We start from the raw sequence: 13,262 nt of genomic DNA, 5'->3' as shown, positions 1-13,262 counted from the left end.
GGAGCCGTGCACAGAGGGTTCAAACCCCCTATTAGTAACTCTCATTTTTTAGCACCCTCACCCTGACGAAGCCTGGAGGTCCAGGCGAAAGCTCGGTTTATTAGTATTTAAATATATTAAATTATTCATATATTTTATCCTCCTGGTGTTCTCACCTTTTTTGGCCTACCTTTTAACTATATATATATATATATATATACAGTAATCACAAGTTCTTAATATTTCATCAGCAACATATTGTCTGGGTTCTAACATTTATCTTACTATACATGTTAAATTCCTTTCTTTCTACCTCATTTTTCTAGCCATTGATAAAAAGTGTCCCATGTTCTAAAATAAACTGAATCTTCTTTCTCTTTCATTTCAATGTCAATCTATCCATTTCTGCACAATCTAAAAAAATTTTAATTAACTCTTCCTCCATTGGTAAATCTTCATTTTTCCAATGTTGAGCGAATACAATTCTCACTGCAGTTAATATATGTAAAATTAGATATATACACTCTTTCTCATAATTTCCTACAATTATGCCTAACAAAAATAGTTCTGGCTTAAAATCCATATGTTTTTTAGTCATTTTCTCTAACCATGTGTGTATTCTTAACCAGAATCTTTTGGCTTTAGGGCATGTCCACCAAAGATGGTAGTAAGTGCCTGGTTTGTGTCTACATTTTCAACAATTGCTTGATATATTTTTAAACATTTTTGCTAACCTCGCCAGTGTTAAATGCCATCTATAAAACATCTCCAACCATCTTTTGAAGAAGTATCCTACTACAAAATAGCCTAAATGAAGCAGATTATCTGGACCCTCTCCAATCACTTTCAAGCTTGGTTATGGGACAGAGACAACATTGATTTCACACATAATCCATTGTAAATTATACTAAATCATAAAGACAAGTCAATTCTATTATCCTAATCCAGACTTCCAGGGGGGAAGCCTTAACATTCTCAAAGGCCTGCCAGGTAACCTGGAATGGTTGGAAAGCAAGAAGATGTAGCTTTTTCCACCCTACTTGCCTTTTCAACCCACCCATCCTCCTTTGCTCCTAGGACTCTTTAAAGTTGGAAACAGGGCTTTGGTTGAATCTCTCCTTTTCATTCTCTCCAGAACTGCAACATTCAACTCAGAAAAATAGAGAGATAAATTTATGAAATAAGAGATCCCAGACAGAAAAATAGCAGGTTATTTGACCTATCACCAGGACACTGATGCCTACCGTTTTCCAATCTGGAATCTCAGTGACAGGAATAATTACTAAGAGTTTCATTCTATGAGCTGCTTTTATCTTTCAGATCCTGCTGTTCCGTAGCAGATCAGATATAGAGCGAGCATATCTTAAATTGCAGTAGAACTTTTATTTCACTCTAGAAGCCCAAGATTGCACTAGACAAGGATCTGAGAATGTTGACACCCTGAAACTTGGAGCAGAGGAAGAATCTAGAGCTTGTTGACTGGGAAATTCTGGGAGCTGAAGTCCACACATCTTAAAGTTGCCAAATTTGAAAAACACTGACCTATGGGAAGCCCAAACTTGGTGCTTTGAACAAAAACGGTGGACCTTTTTGAAGTAGAAAACCAAGGCAGACTTGTATGTGTGGATTAAACAAACAGCACTGATATGTGTAAATGTGTGCATAGAATGAAGACTAAAACTTTTGAGACAAGCAAAGATTTCCCCCTTGATTTTCATCCTTCACTCTGATGTTTATTCTTTCCCTGAAAAAACTGAGAAGACAGATGAGTTCCAGAATTTCAGGCAAAACTGTTAAAATTGGCAATGCCATTTGGAATTTCACAAGTCTTGCTCATGATTGTGCTCATAATAGTGGCAATAGAAATAACATCACTACTATTTCTTAGTGCATTTTTTAAATGGCAAAGTACATAAATAGTTATTACTTTGGTGGGAAGGTAACAGCATTCTGTGTGCTTTGGTGTATAGCCACGCCAGTACTGTATCTATGTATATGCAGTTACACATAAGCATCTATCCTCAACCCATCATTCTCAATCCTCAGGCTACTATCAAACAAATAAGATTCCATATAAGAGCACAAATAACTAAATGCAAGATAACAGTTCATTGAAAAATACATACCTTCTGTAAGAATAGTTGGGGCATCTAACAAAATGAGTCTTTGGGCCACTCCAACAATGTTTGGCAGTAAGAGTTCTTGAAGTTCACCAAGGTTACGTGTATCCAGGGCAGTAAATATGAAGCTTGCATCAGTAGCTATTTGCTGAAGCTCTGCATTGTCAGCATTTTGGACCCCAATGCAAAATGAGAATATACTAGCTTGCTTCATGGCTAAAACTCCTTCTCTTATGTCATCACTAGACTCAATGCTACTTATGAGCACTAAAATCTGTGGCACACCTTCCTCTATTCTGCTGCCTCCTGAGTGGGTGAAGTGGTTTTGCATGACAAAATCAAGAGCATCTCCAATATTAGCTTCCTCGCCACCAAGAATACTAAGGGCCTTCACTGCCTCTAGAATATCAACTTTTTGGGTGTAGCTGTTCAAGGAGAATACAGTTCTGGGTTCATCACTAAACATAACCACCCCAATGCGTATGAGCTCAGCTCCAACTGAGAGTCTTTCAATTAAATTTGCAATGAAATCACGAATGGCTGAGAAAGTGACAGCGCCGTTCTTTGATCCGTCAATAAGGAAAATAATGTCAGCAGATTCTTGTGCTTGAAAAAAAGAGAAATGCAACAGGTGAAAGCATTAAACCAAGTGAATCCATGCAAGTTGAATAGTGTTCTGACATGTTTCTTTGAAAAACAGCAAGAAACACGAATATGGAGGGAAAAAACATGTGATGACCAAAGTCAATGAAACTTGCCTGCCAGTTCTGCATTCTGATTGAATATGAATGATCAGACTTTAAAAAAATTACCCTAAGGACAGTTTTTTTATTGTATATTCTTGTAAATTACTATATTTTGCAATCACAGGTGGGCCACTCTGACATTAAAATAGAATGAGACTCTAACACAATTTTATCATCAAATAAATGTGAACTTTGTACATGGAGGGAGAAGCTCTTTTCTTTTAGGAACCAGCATATACACAATGCCTTCTTATGCTACATTTCAGTCATATGTAATCAGGCTTTTTTTTCTCATAGAACGCCCAGAACGGAGTTCCGGCACCTTTTTTGGATGGAACCTTGTAGGGTAGGCAAGGCGGGTTGTATGACGTGTGTGAGTTCCTGCACCTTTTTTTTTTTTTTTTTTCTTTCAAAAAAAGCACTGTATGTGTTTATTTCCTACACCCATAAGATGTGGCAAAATATAAACTGAAATTATTTTCCATTTTGAGATTCAACATGGATCAGAAATAAAAAAAACAGTTAAATTTGGAATTCTCTATATATTTACTTCAAAGGGTCTTAAATCAGAAAACAAATACATGGAATTGCATGGCAAATGAAGCAAACATGCATTTGTTTTTAAAATGCAAATTTGAGTCAGGTGGCTAATGATAATAAATGCAATAGAATAATAATAAAATTCTAGGAGTTAAGAAAAATCTTTTTAAAGCTCAGCAAAGATTTTAAAGGCCTATCGTGTTAAAAATGTAACATAATAAATAAAGGATTTGGGGGGACTGGGAAACATACTTATAAAATTTTATTTCAATTTATTAAAGAATTAAATAAATACTTCATTCAAAAGCCAAATGTTTGTATACGTGTTTACCTTCTGTATCTTCAAAGGATTATTAGATTATTAAATTATATTTGTCTCCATATTTTCTAATTATAATCTATGTAAAATCAAAATGCAAAAGAATAGAAAGCAAACATATATAAGTATCTTTGCATATGTCATTTATGGGAATATAACTTTAATATTATCTTTACAACAAAAGTGTACTTCTGATTTACTTGTTCACATATTACCACTGGATATTCAATCAAATAATGCAGAATCGTGTTAAAGCGGTAAACCCAGTCATAACAATTATCCAACCACATATGCTATGCCTGTTTCTGGATCCACAATAGTGAACTTATAATTACATGGAAAATGTATTTTTCAACTAAGATGGATTTTTGACATTATTATGATCAGGTGGATTATCTATTTCATGTTTCTCATAGTTGAGCAGAATTTTTAGAGTTGCTAGTGCTAGGCTGCATTAACAGAAGGATAGAATCAAGATCACGTGAAGTATTAATACCACTTTACAATGCCTTGGTAAAGCCACATTTGGAATACTGCATCCAGTTTTGGTCACCACAATGTAAAAAAGATGTTGAGACTCTAGAAAGAGTACAGAGAAGAGCAACAAAAATGATTAGGGGACTGGAGGCTAAAACATATAAGGAACAGTTGCTGGAATTGGGTATGTCTAGTATAATGAAGAGAAGGATGAGGGGGGACATGATAGCAGTGTTCCAATATCTCAGGGACTGCCACAAAGAAGAGGGAGTCAAGCTATTTTCCAAAGTGCCTGAAGGCAGGACAAGAAGCAACGGATGGAAACTAATCAAGGAGAGAAGCAAGCTAGAACTAAGGAGAAACTTCCTAACAGTTAGAACAATTAACCAGTGGAACAACCTGCCTCCAGAAGTGGTGAATGCTCCAACACTGGATGTTTTTAAGAAGAGACTGGACAGGCATTTGTCTGAAATGGTATAGGGTTTCCTACCTGAGCAGGGGGTTGGACTAGATGACCTCCAAGGTCCCTTCCAACTTTATTATTATTATATCCAATTACTCTATAATATTTCTGCTTGTTGGTGGAATAAATATGCCATAGTGCTGAATTTGTTTCTTCCTACCCTTTGTACAAGTCTGTGCACCATCACTCAGGAAGTTTGAGAAAGCCTGAAGAGCTCATTGGAGAAAAGCTGGTGAGATATGTAAAGGGGAAACGTGAGCAATGAAAAAACTAGTTGTGTTTATGGGAAGGAGATACATGGAACAGTTCACATAATCTAGTAACCTAAATTTTCTCATTTACCATCATCTAATCCTGGATTAACTACTTTCAGATCTTTCAATCAAAAGAATATATTATATATAATATTATATGCATATATAATTCTGAACAAAGATTTTATATACATATATATAAATTTAAGCTTTCTTCAGAATTTCCCGTTTATTATTTTAGTAATCAGATTCTTAGCCATATGGCTATACATCAGTATTACATCAGTTCCTTCTTTCCAGCAACTTTTGGAACAACCTGTTAACTTTAAAATATACCTTGTAAAAGCCAGTTGAATATACAGTGACTCTCATTTCTTCTAAGCATATTTTCTGGTAAAGGTATAGCTCAAAGAGCAGCCACATCTCCTTATCCTTTTTTGACTACTGTTTATAATGAAGATTTCTTAGAAACTCAGAAAGTTTTTAAAAAATTCAAATTGGATTAATTTTTTTAAATGTTTAGATTATTTTTTTAAAAAATGTATAGATTTTCTGTTAAATACTGCAAATTGCAAGGAAACAGGAAGACAGTATATATATAATAGTTGGATAATTTGTCACTGCTGAAGAATCTTTATACCAAAGAATACAATGAAGAATTGAAGTATTGATGAAAAGCAGATTAAAGCATGCTTTTTAGGAATTTCATAACAGCAAAGAACTGATGGCTTGAAAAGGAAGCAGTAACTAAGGTAGTGTGTAATATATACCAAGGCAAATTCAAAGTTAAAGTTTCCAATTACACAGAACATATTATTGAAGAATAAACACTATTCTAGTAACTGCAATAAACATTGCAGTTACTAGAATAGTGAACATCTCTTCCACTATGCATTTGAAAATAGCTGCTTGTAGTATTTTATATGGGGACATTGTTAAATTTCAACTCATGCAAAAAAGATTAATTAATTAGCCAACATGTTAAATTTTTGAAACACTTAATTATTGTTATGGAAAATACTTTTTCACATTATTGTTGGGCACAAATAACCAATATCATATCTGAATGCATGTAGAAAGAGACATCCATTTTTAGAACTTTCACTTGCAATTATATTTTACCCTATACAAAATTCATACCTTAAGCATTGCTACAGAGCTCTGCTTGCAGAGTAGTATGTGTGCTTATGAACTCTTGATATATTATTGTCTCAAGGCCCAAGAATCTTCTGTTAATGAAGGCTAGCTAGGAAGTCCTGCTCAGCATCTCATGAAGCTCCCAGAACCCTAGTTCACTGAGGGGAGAGACCAACTGCCAGACAGCAGAGTCCCCGTAGGGATGAAAGTAGCTATCAGGAAAGGAATTACAGGAAAGGAAGTTTCCATTCATCCAATAATAAGCCTTTTACATCTTGGCTCCCATAATTCTCTAAGGTTACTCAGAATAATGCATCTTCTATTCACTTCATCTTTTTTGCAATGTGATTTTTTTTTTTACATCGAAATCAAGTTCAATGGATATTCTGTTTTAAAAGATAGGGAAATCCTCCCTGGAGGTAAAATTAATACAGATTTCTCGGATAGGCTTTTTAAAAAGAAGTGTTACTTAAATATAGATAGCTCAATGGGCAGCATATAAATAAATAAATAAATAAATAAATAAATAAAATGATAAAATGAAATAGCTTAATGGAGAAGAGTACTTCCTGATTTCCTCTAGGAATCTCATTATTTCCCCTATTCATAAAAAAAAATGACTGTGAATCATGCAGAAATGTAATTAAACCAAAGTGAATAAAATTAATAAAACAAGGCAAATATTATGAAGCTTTGTGGGTCTTTTGCAACATAATTCCTTACATACATTCCAAGATATAAAAACAAAGGTCTAAGAATGCAAGACTGCAGAATAATCATTGATAAATTTAAATCAATAAGATTTATTTAATTTTTACTAATTAAATAAAACAGTTTGTATTCCAATCAGATGATTTCCTCCCCTCTTCTTCTGTTTAATGTAGAGATGGAGAGGAGGATTTACAGGAGATTTCCTTTTTAATTTTGCTATCCAGCTGAGAGGCAGTGATTTCTGGTTCCCTTTCTTCTCTTTGTCCATTTGTGTGTCCAGGAGGACAGAGATAATTAGAAAGCTGGGGAGAGGCACAGCCTGAGGAAACTGGCATGGAAATCTCATGTAATTGCAGAAAAACATTATATGAAAAAAGAAAAACCCTTTGTTTTGAACCCTTTGAATGTGCATCTTAGGGCTTTTCTAGGCAATTCTCTTACAGCTAAGGAGAGGCTAAACATCCCATAATTAACAAATTGCAAAACAAAACATTGTGAGAAAAAGGGGTTCTCTTCTAGCTACTACTAACGGTAGTCAGATAAACACAGATGTCTTACTCTTTGTGCCTCCTATGCCATTTTGTAAAATCTTAAAATACTGTGTATAGTATAAATACTGTGCTATAGTATAATTTTATTTGTCTGGATATTACACACTCCCTGGCAGGAGCATTCAAGTATCCAAGCATGGAATAACTCATGCAGTATTTTAAAAAAATGACAGAAATGAAAATAGTTTCAACAATATTCTGTTCAGCATCTTTCCCTTATCATTTTGCTTGCATTCTTTCTCTACACCGCATGCTATTTTAGCATTAGCCACACATCATACAGATAGAAAATATTAATATAGCACTAGAAGTAAAGTTAATTGATTAGTGTTACCTTGAAATGCCCTTGTGCTACATATCAAAATGCTTAAAATTATGGAAAAGTAGCAAATAATTCCCTCAGACACAAATATTGCAACGGCAGTGCAGACAGCGTTACCTGTGATGTCTTTAATCCCTCCTTCTACTCCAGCCATTTCTGGAGTCATGGATGAGCGAATGCTGGCAACTAAGTCTCCTACAATGCCGTGGAGAGCAGTAAAGTTCTCTACATTGAATAGGTGCGTATCAAGGGGTTTGCTTGCTATTTCCTTTAATTCCCCTTCCACTGCATCCTGCACTCCAATGGCAAACATGTTTACCTCAGCAGATTTAAGTATAGATGATGGTAGAGCCACATCATCTTGGGATCGTCCATCCATTAACACTATAATAATCTGGGGAATGCCATTGTTCGCTCTGCTTCCAGCGGCTTTAGTTAGATGGTTCCAAATTAGGAACTCTAATTCTTGTCCGGTCTTGGTTCCTCCCCCCATGTAAGGCATGTGTGAAATATGGAAGAGGACATCTTGTAAAGTATGATAGGTGTTTAACTGGAACTCTGAATGTGGGTTTCCACTGAACTGGACCAGACCAAACCGAAAATCATTTCCTCCCACATCTAATTGTTTAACAACATCATACAGAAACTCTCGAACAAGTTGGAAATGTTCGTTTCCAATGCTCCAAGAGGAATCCACTAGAAATATTATATCAGCAGCAGCACTGATTTTGACATCTTTAAAAAAAACACATTGATTTATGATTTTCCAGAGGTCATGGTAGACAGGAAGATCTTGTCCTACATTAATAGCCAGGCTCTTCTTTTATATCACCAACAACCCAGAGTTCATTTACACTGGGGCAGGTGGAAAACTATTCAAATCCTGGAAATTATTCTTGTTTAATAAACACTGATTGATGTGGCAATTTTAAACTACTAAAGCAGCTTGCAGATACTAAAAGGGAAGAGTGGAGGTCTGGAGTGTGGGGGGAAGAGTTGCTAATGGAAAGAGTAGGGCAGCTGGGAGGAACAGATTTTTGTGGGAATTTTCAGATTTATTTTAAAAATGTTGTTTTGAAATAAGTTGTTACAGTACTAGTTCTGCATTTTCTTACTCTGGTTCATATTAAATACCTTCATATAGTACCAATATTATAAGAACATGATGCTGTCTTTGTTCATCAGACAGAAGAAAAGTCAAATTAAAATTAATTGAAAATTGTTCCAATGTGCAATATTTCCCAAATATTTTGTAATATTACTTAATTCTTTACTGCAGAAAAGAAGAATCAAGCAAAATCAATCATCTGTATCATTGGAAAAATAACATTTATCTCTTTAGAAATGTAACATATGAGAGTTGGCTCCCTTTCACAAAAATATCCCCATTTTTCCTATGCGGTATCTATGCTCCAAATAACATTGATCTATTCCAGCAGACCCACCATCGTATAAGGATGAACAGGGTAGGTACAGCAGAGGCAACTGCTTGTTCATCAAGGCAGGCATGCAAGAGATGTTCTACATACAGTAAATATGCCTATGTACACACGGCAAAGATTCAAGGATAGACATTGGCAATCAGTACTACAGCAATATACAACAGCAATATATTTTTCTCTTCAAAATTTCAAAGGAAAACCTGGGATAATTTCCCATTTTTAAATACTGAATCGTTTAAAAATAGAAGACACTTACTAGTTTCTTTCTGCTGTGCATCAGCCTCATGATTGCCTGAGAGTAAAAGACAACAGATTGTTGCAAAAATCAAATGGTGATACTTCTTCATTATGTTTGATTATGAGTTGGTTAGCTTTTCAAAGCACCAGTTTTAGATCTGAAAAGAAATGGAAATGTTGTCAGTTGAAATTTGATATACAGAAACCAATAATATATCATAATAATACTGACTTTGTTTTTGTCTATATATAGCAAAATAATGTAATGTCTTCACTATAAAATATCTCATTGATGTTCATAAGAAAACTTTTTTCTCACCTTTTCTGGTACCAGTTAATGCTAGCTGGGAAACTATTTACTACAGTGTTTTACTGACATCCAGGTATGGCCTCTCCTATTCTTTCCTTCACCTCTTCCAAAATCATTCTCCCTTGGATTTGGCTAAGTAAGACACACCTTTGAATAGATTCCCAATGTTGTAGACTCAATGCCACCCAGTTCAACTATTGGCTTAGGATATTTTCTGTTAAGAATTAAGGTAGCATTTGGCCACCTGCATTCAGTATTCAGTACTTCATGGGCTTCCTCTCCCCAAAACACACATACAGGAAGTCCTTGCTTACTGACCACTACTTCAATGACCAAAGTTAAGATAGTGCCAGAAAAGGAAATTTATGACCAATCCTCAAACTTGCAGTCATTGCAGTATCCCTGCAATCACATAATTGCAAATTGAGCATTTGGCAACTGGTACTTATTTACAACAGTCATAGCATCCCGCAGTCATGTGATCACCATTTATGACCATCTCAAAGTCAATGGGGAAGCCAGCTGGAAGTCACAAGTCAAGGTTGCATAATGTCATGCTTAACAACTGTGGGTGATTTACTTAATGACTGCAACTAGAACTGGTGTCATAAGTTGCTATGGTCACATGACATTTCACTTTACAACTGTGACCTTAGCAATGGAATTGCGTATCTCAATCATGGTTGGTACACGAGGTCTACTTGCAAATGGAAATGTCTTTTTACAATTAACTGAAAGTGTTTCATAGTTTCAATTCAGTTTACTTCGTTTCAAATTCTGAGCTAATTAATGAAATCCTGCCCCACGTTTGTAAGAAAAATAAACTGTCAAAGACACATCAGTTAGCAATAAAGAGTTCCAGTTCATGACACAGTTCCAGAAACTGAGTATCATCTGCGAAGTTAATTGATACAAAGTACCATGATCATAATCAGGGCTAAAATTTCATTGATTGATTTCTCTTAGAAAATATTTGAAAGTTCTTTTGATGGGATCAGAAATAAAAGGAGCTGCTAAATCCTGACCATGAGACTGACCACAATTCAATAAATAGTTACAAGCAAGAACATTAGATTCAGGTAAAAAAGGAGGAATTGAATATGACGGTCAATTTGAATCTAGGTGTGCTGCTTCTTTACCACCTTAGAAACAACGTTACATTGAGTTCAAGAGGAGATTGTTACCCTGGTAAAACCACGAACATGCTGATTCCTCTGAAGTCTCGCAGAATTATTCCAACTTTAGCATTGTGAAGTGGACAAGGACAAAAACTAGAGCTTTAGTTAATGAATAAGTAGATGAACAGGGAAAGTCTGATATCTAGCTGGCTGATAGTAGAACATAGAATAATAAGGTTGGAAGGGACCTTGGAGTTTTTCTAGTCCAATATCCTGCTGATGGCAGGAGACACTATACCATTTCCAGACAAATGTCTGTCCATCTCTTCTTGAAAACCTGCAGTGATGGAGTACCCAGAACTTCCGGAGGCAAGCCATTCCTTTGATTAATTATTGTCAGGAAATTTCTTCTTAGGAAAGGAATTTTCTCCAGGAGGATATGAAATCGACTACTCAGCTTCAGTGGGGGATGTATTGGACAGGACTGCAGTTGACAACAGAGACATCTTTTTGGTTGTTTTTTTTTTCTATGGGTGACATATTGCCATTGGTCTATCTCTAAAGGGTCATTTAAAGCAGGAGTGTCAAACTGCTGGCCCTTGGGCTGGTTGCATCATGCAAAGGCCGCGCCCACCCCAGCTTCTGCAATGTGAAAAAAGTCGTGATATGTCGACACCCATGATTTAAAGGTTCATTTTTTTCTGGTAGTTGTTTGTTCCTGACTGTGTTCAGTTTGGATACAGCCTTCTTCCTTTGATTTGAGTTTTTGTTGGTTGAGTCTCAGAGTGGCTAGACTTGCCTCTAGACCCCTTATTTTTTCTTTGAGTAATTCATTTAGTTTACATTTGCTACATGTGTAATTTGGGTCTTCTGTGGGCATGAATACATACATGGAAAATATTTTGCAAATCACAACAGTGTAAGTATTTTTCCCCCATGATTTTTTCAAGACTATGCTTTTCTTCTTGCAGTTGCTAGAAGTGTTTTAAAAATCTAAAAGTTCATTTAAAGATTAAAATTTCAAAACTTTTTTAAAAAATCAAAAAAATTAAAAGATTTTTTCAAAATTTTTAAAAATTCTAAAAAATTCAATTTTTAAATGTTAGTCTTTTGGTGCCTCTTGTGACTGATGTTGAAGTAAGACTTAAATGTAACTGGGATTGACCTCTAGATTCAGTTTATATTGTTGTTTATAATTACATAAAATTATATTAAAATATATAAAAATCATATAAACCTTATATAAAAGTTATATAATCTTGAATGGGAATTAAAATGTACTCTGTTTACTACCTATGTACATTTAAGTTTCACACAGAAGACTTCACACAATTTAGTGTTTATGTCCAAGCTCTGGGTATAAATATCTATCTTCTCCTTTGCACAAAAACAAAAAGGATTTTCCTAGACTACCAGTGAAGTAAAAGAAGTGATTCAATGTGATATAATATTTAAGGTGCCTATTTAGGACGAGTTACTATCTAACTCTTACTACTAATAGCAGTTGTGTAGTAGTAGGGAGAGTAATACTTGGGAATGGTCTGTTATGACATTAGTCATAACACTGGATCACTGAAATTCTGGAATTTTCTTTTCTTTTCTATTTTTTAAAACCAGCTGCTCTACTCAAGAGCAGACCTTCTTGCCTTATAATCTTTGCCTTATAGTCTTTCAATTAACCATGTCTTATCAGCTTCTGATGGCTATATGTAGGCTTGAGGATAAATCAGGAAGAGTGACATTTCTTGTATAAGTAAAATGAATGTGAAAGAATTCAGGCCACAATGCAAGAAAGACTTTGCTGTAAAAATGCCTTTTTCTCTGTTAAGGGCATATAGAATTTTGCTGTCAGAAAACTATTTTCATCTATGGATGGATGGATGAGGATTATGATGGTAACTGAACAAGAAACTTGGGATTCATGTGAATACTGAGAAATAGGGTTAGAGGCTAAATTGAATGTTTGAAGAACCCTCCTTCTACAAGACAAAAGTAAGGCTGTCTTTTCCAGCACAGTGGGAAGCTTTTCTGATTAAACCACTCTATCTGAGGCAAGCCTGTCAACTGTTTCATCTGCAGCTCTTCCTGTACTTACCATAAATATCTGAAAGGATCTGTAATCCAAGCAAACACATTTATTTATTTATTTATTCAATTTTTATCCCGCCCTTCTCCTTACGGACTCAGGGCGGCTGACAGCCTTATAAAACAGATACAACAATAAATACCCAATTTAAAACCTAATTAAAAAGAAATATTTACTATGGCCTATATAATTAAAATTGCTCTTAAAACCCCACTAAAAATTCCCCTAGGCCAATCCCGCTTGTTGGAAGACCATGTCTTCAGGGCGCGGCGGAAGGAGGGGAGATCCGGGATCACCCGGATCTCTGGGGGTAGTTCGTTCCAGAGGGTGGGAGCTCCCACCGAGAAGGCCCTCCCCCTGGAGGTCGCCAGCCGGCACTGTCTGGCTGACGGCACCCTGAGGAGACCCACTCTGTGGGAGCGTACCGGCCGATGGGAGGTAATCTGCGGC

The 13,262-nt window shown here is 35.6% G+C and overlaps 1 protein-coding gene across 1 annotated transcript in view; it reads right to left on the bottom strand.

Moving 5' to 3' along the window:
- Nucleotides 1-13,262, bottom strand: part of COL6A3 (collagen type VI alpha 3 chain) — a 150,043-nt gene that overhangs the window by 101,779 nt on the left and 35,002 nt on the right. Inside the window, 2 exon segments of the mRNA XM_029285002.1 lie at nucleotides 2,106-2,705; nucleotides 9,318-9,456. Of these exon segments, the coding sequence (XP_029140835.1) occupies nucleotides 2,106-2,705; nucleotides 9,318-9,408 (691 nt within the window). The 5' untranslated portion in view covers nucleotides 9,409-9,456.

Source organism: Protobothrops mucrosquamatus, unplaced genomic scaffold (genome assembly GCF_001527695.2).
Source record: "Protobothrops mucrosquamatus isolate PMUCROS unplaced genomic scaffold, P.Mucros_1.0 scaffold1170, whole genome shotgun sequence".
NCBI classification, from domain to species: domain Eukaryota; kingdom Metazoa; phylum Chordata; class Lepidosauria; order Squamata; family Viperidae; genus Protobothrops; species Protobothrops mucrosquamatus.
Note: the sequence above shows the minus strand (reverse complement) of the source record. Positions and strands in the feature narration are given on the sequence as shown.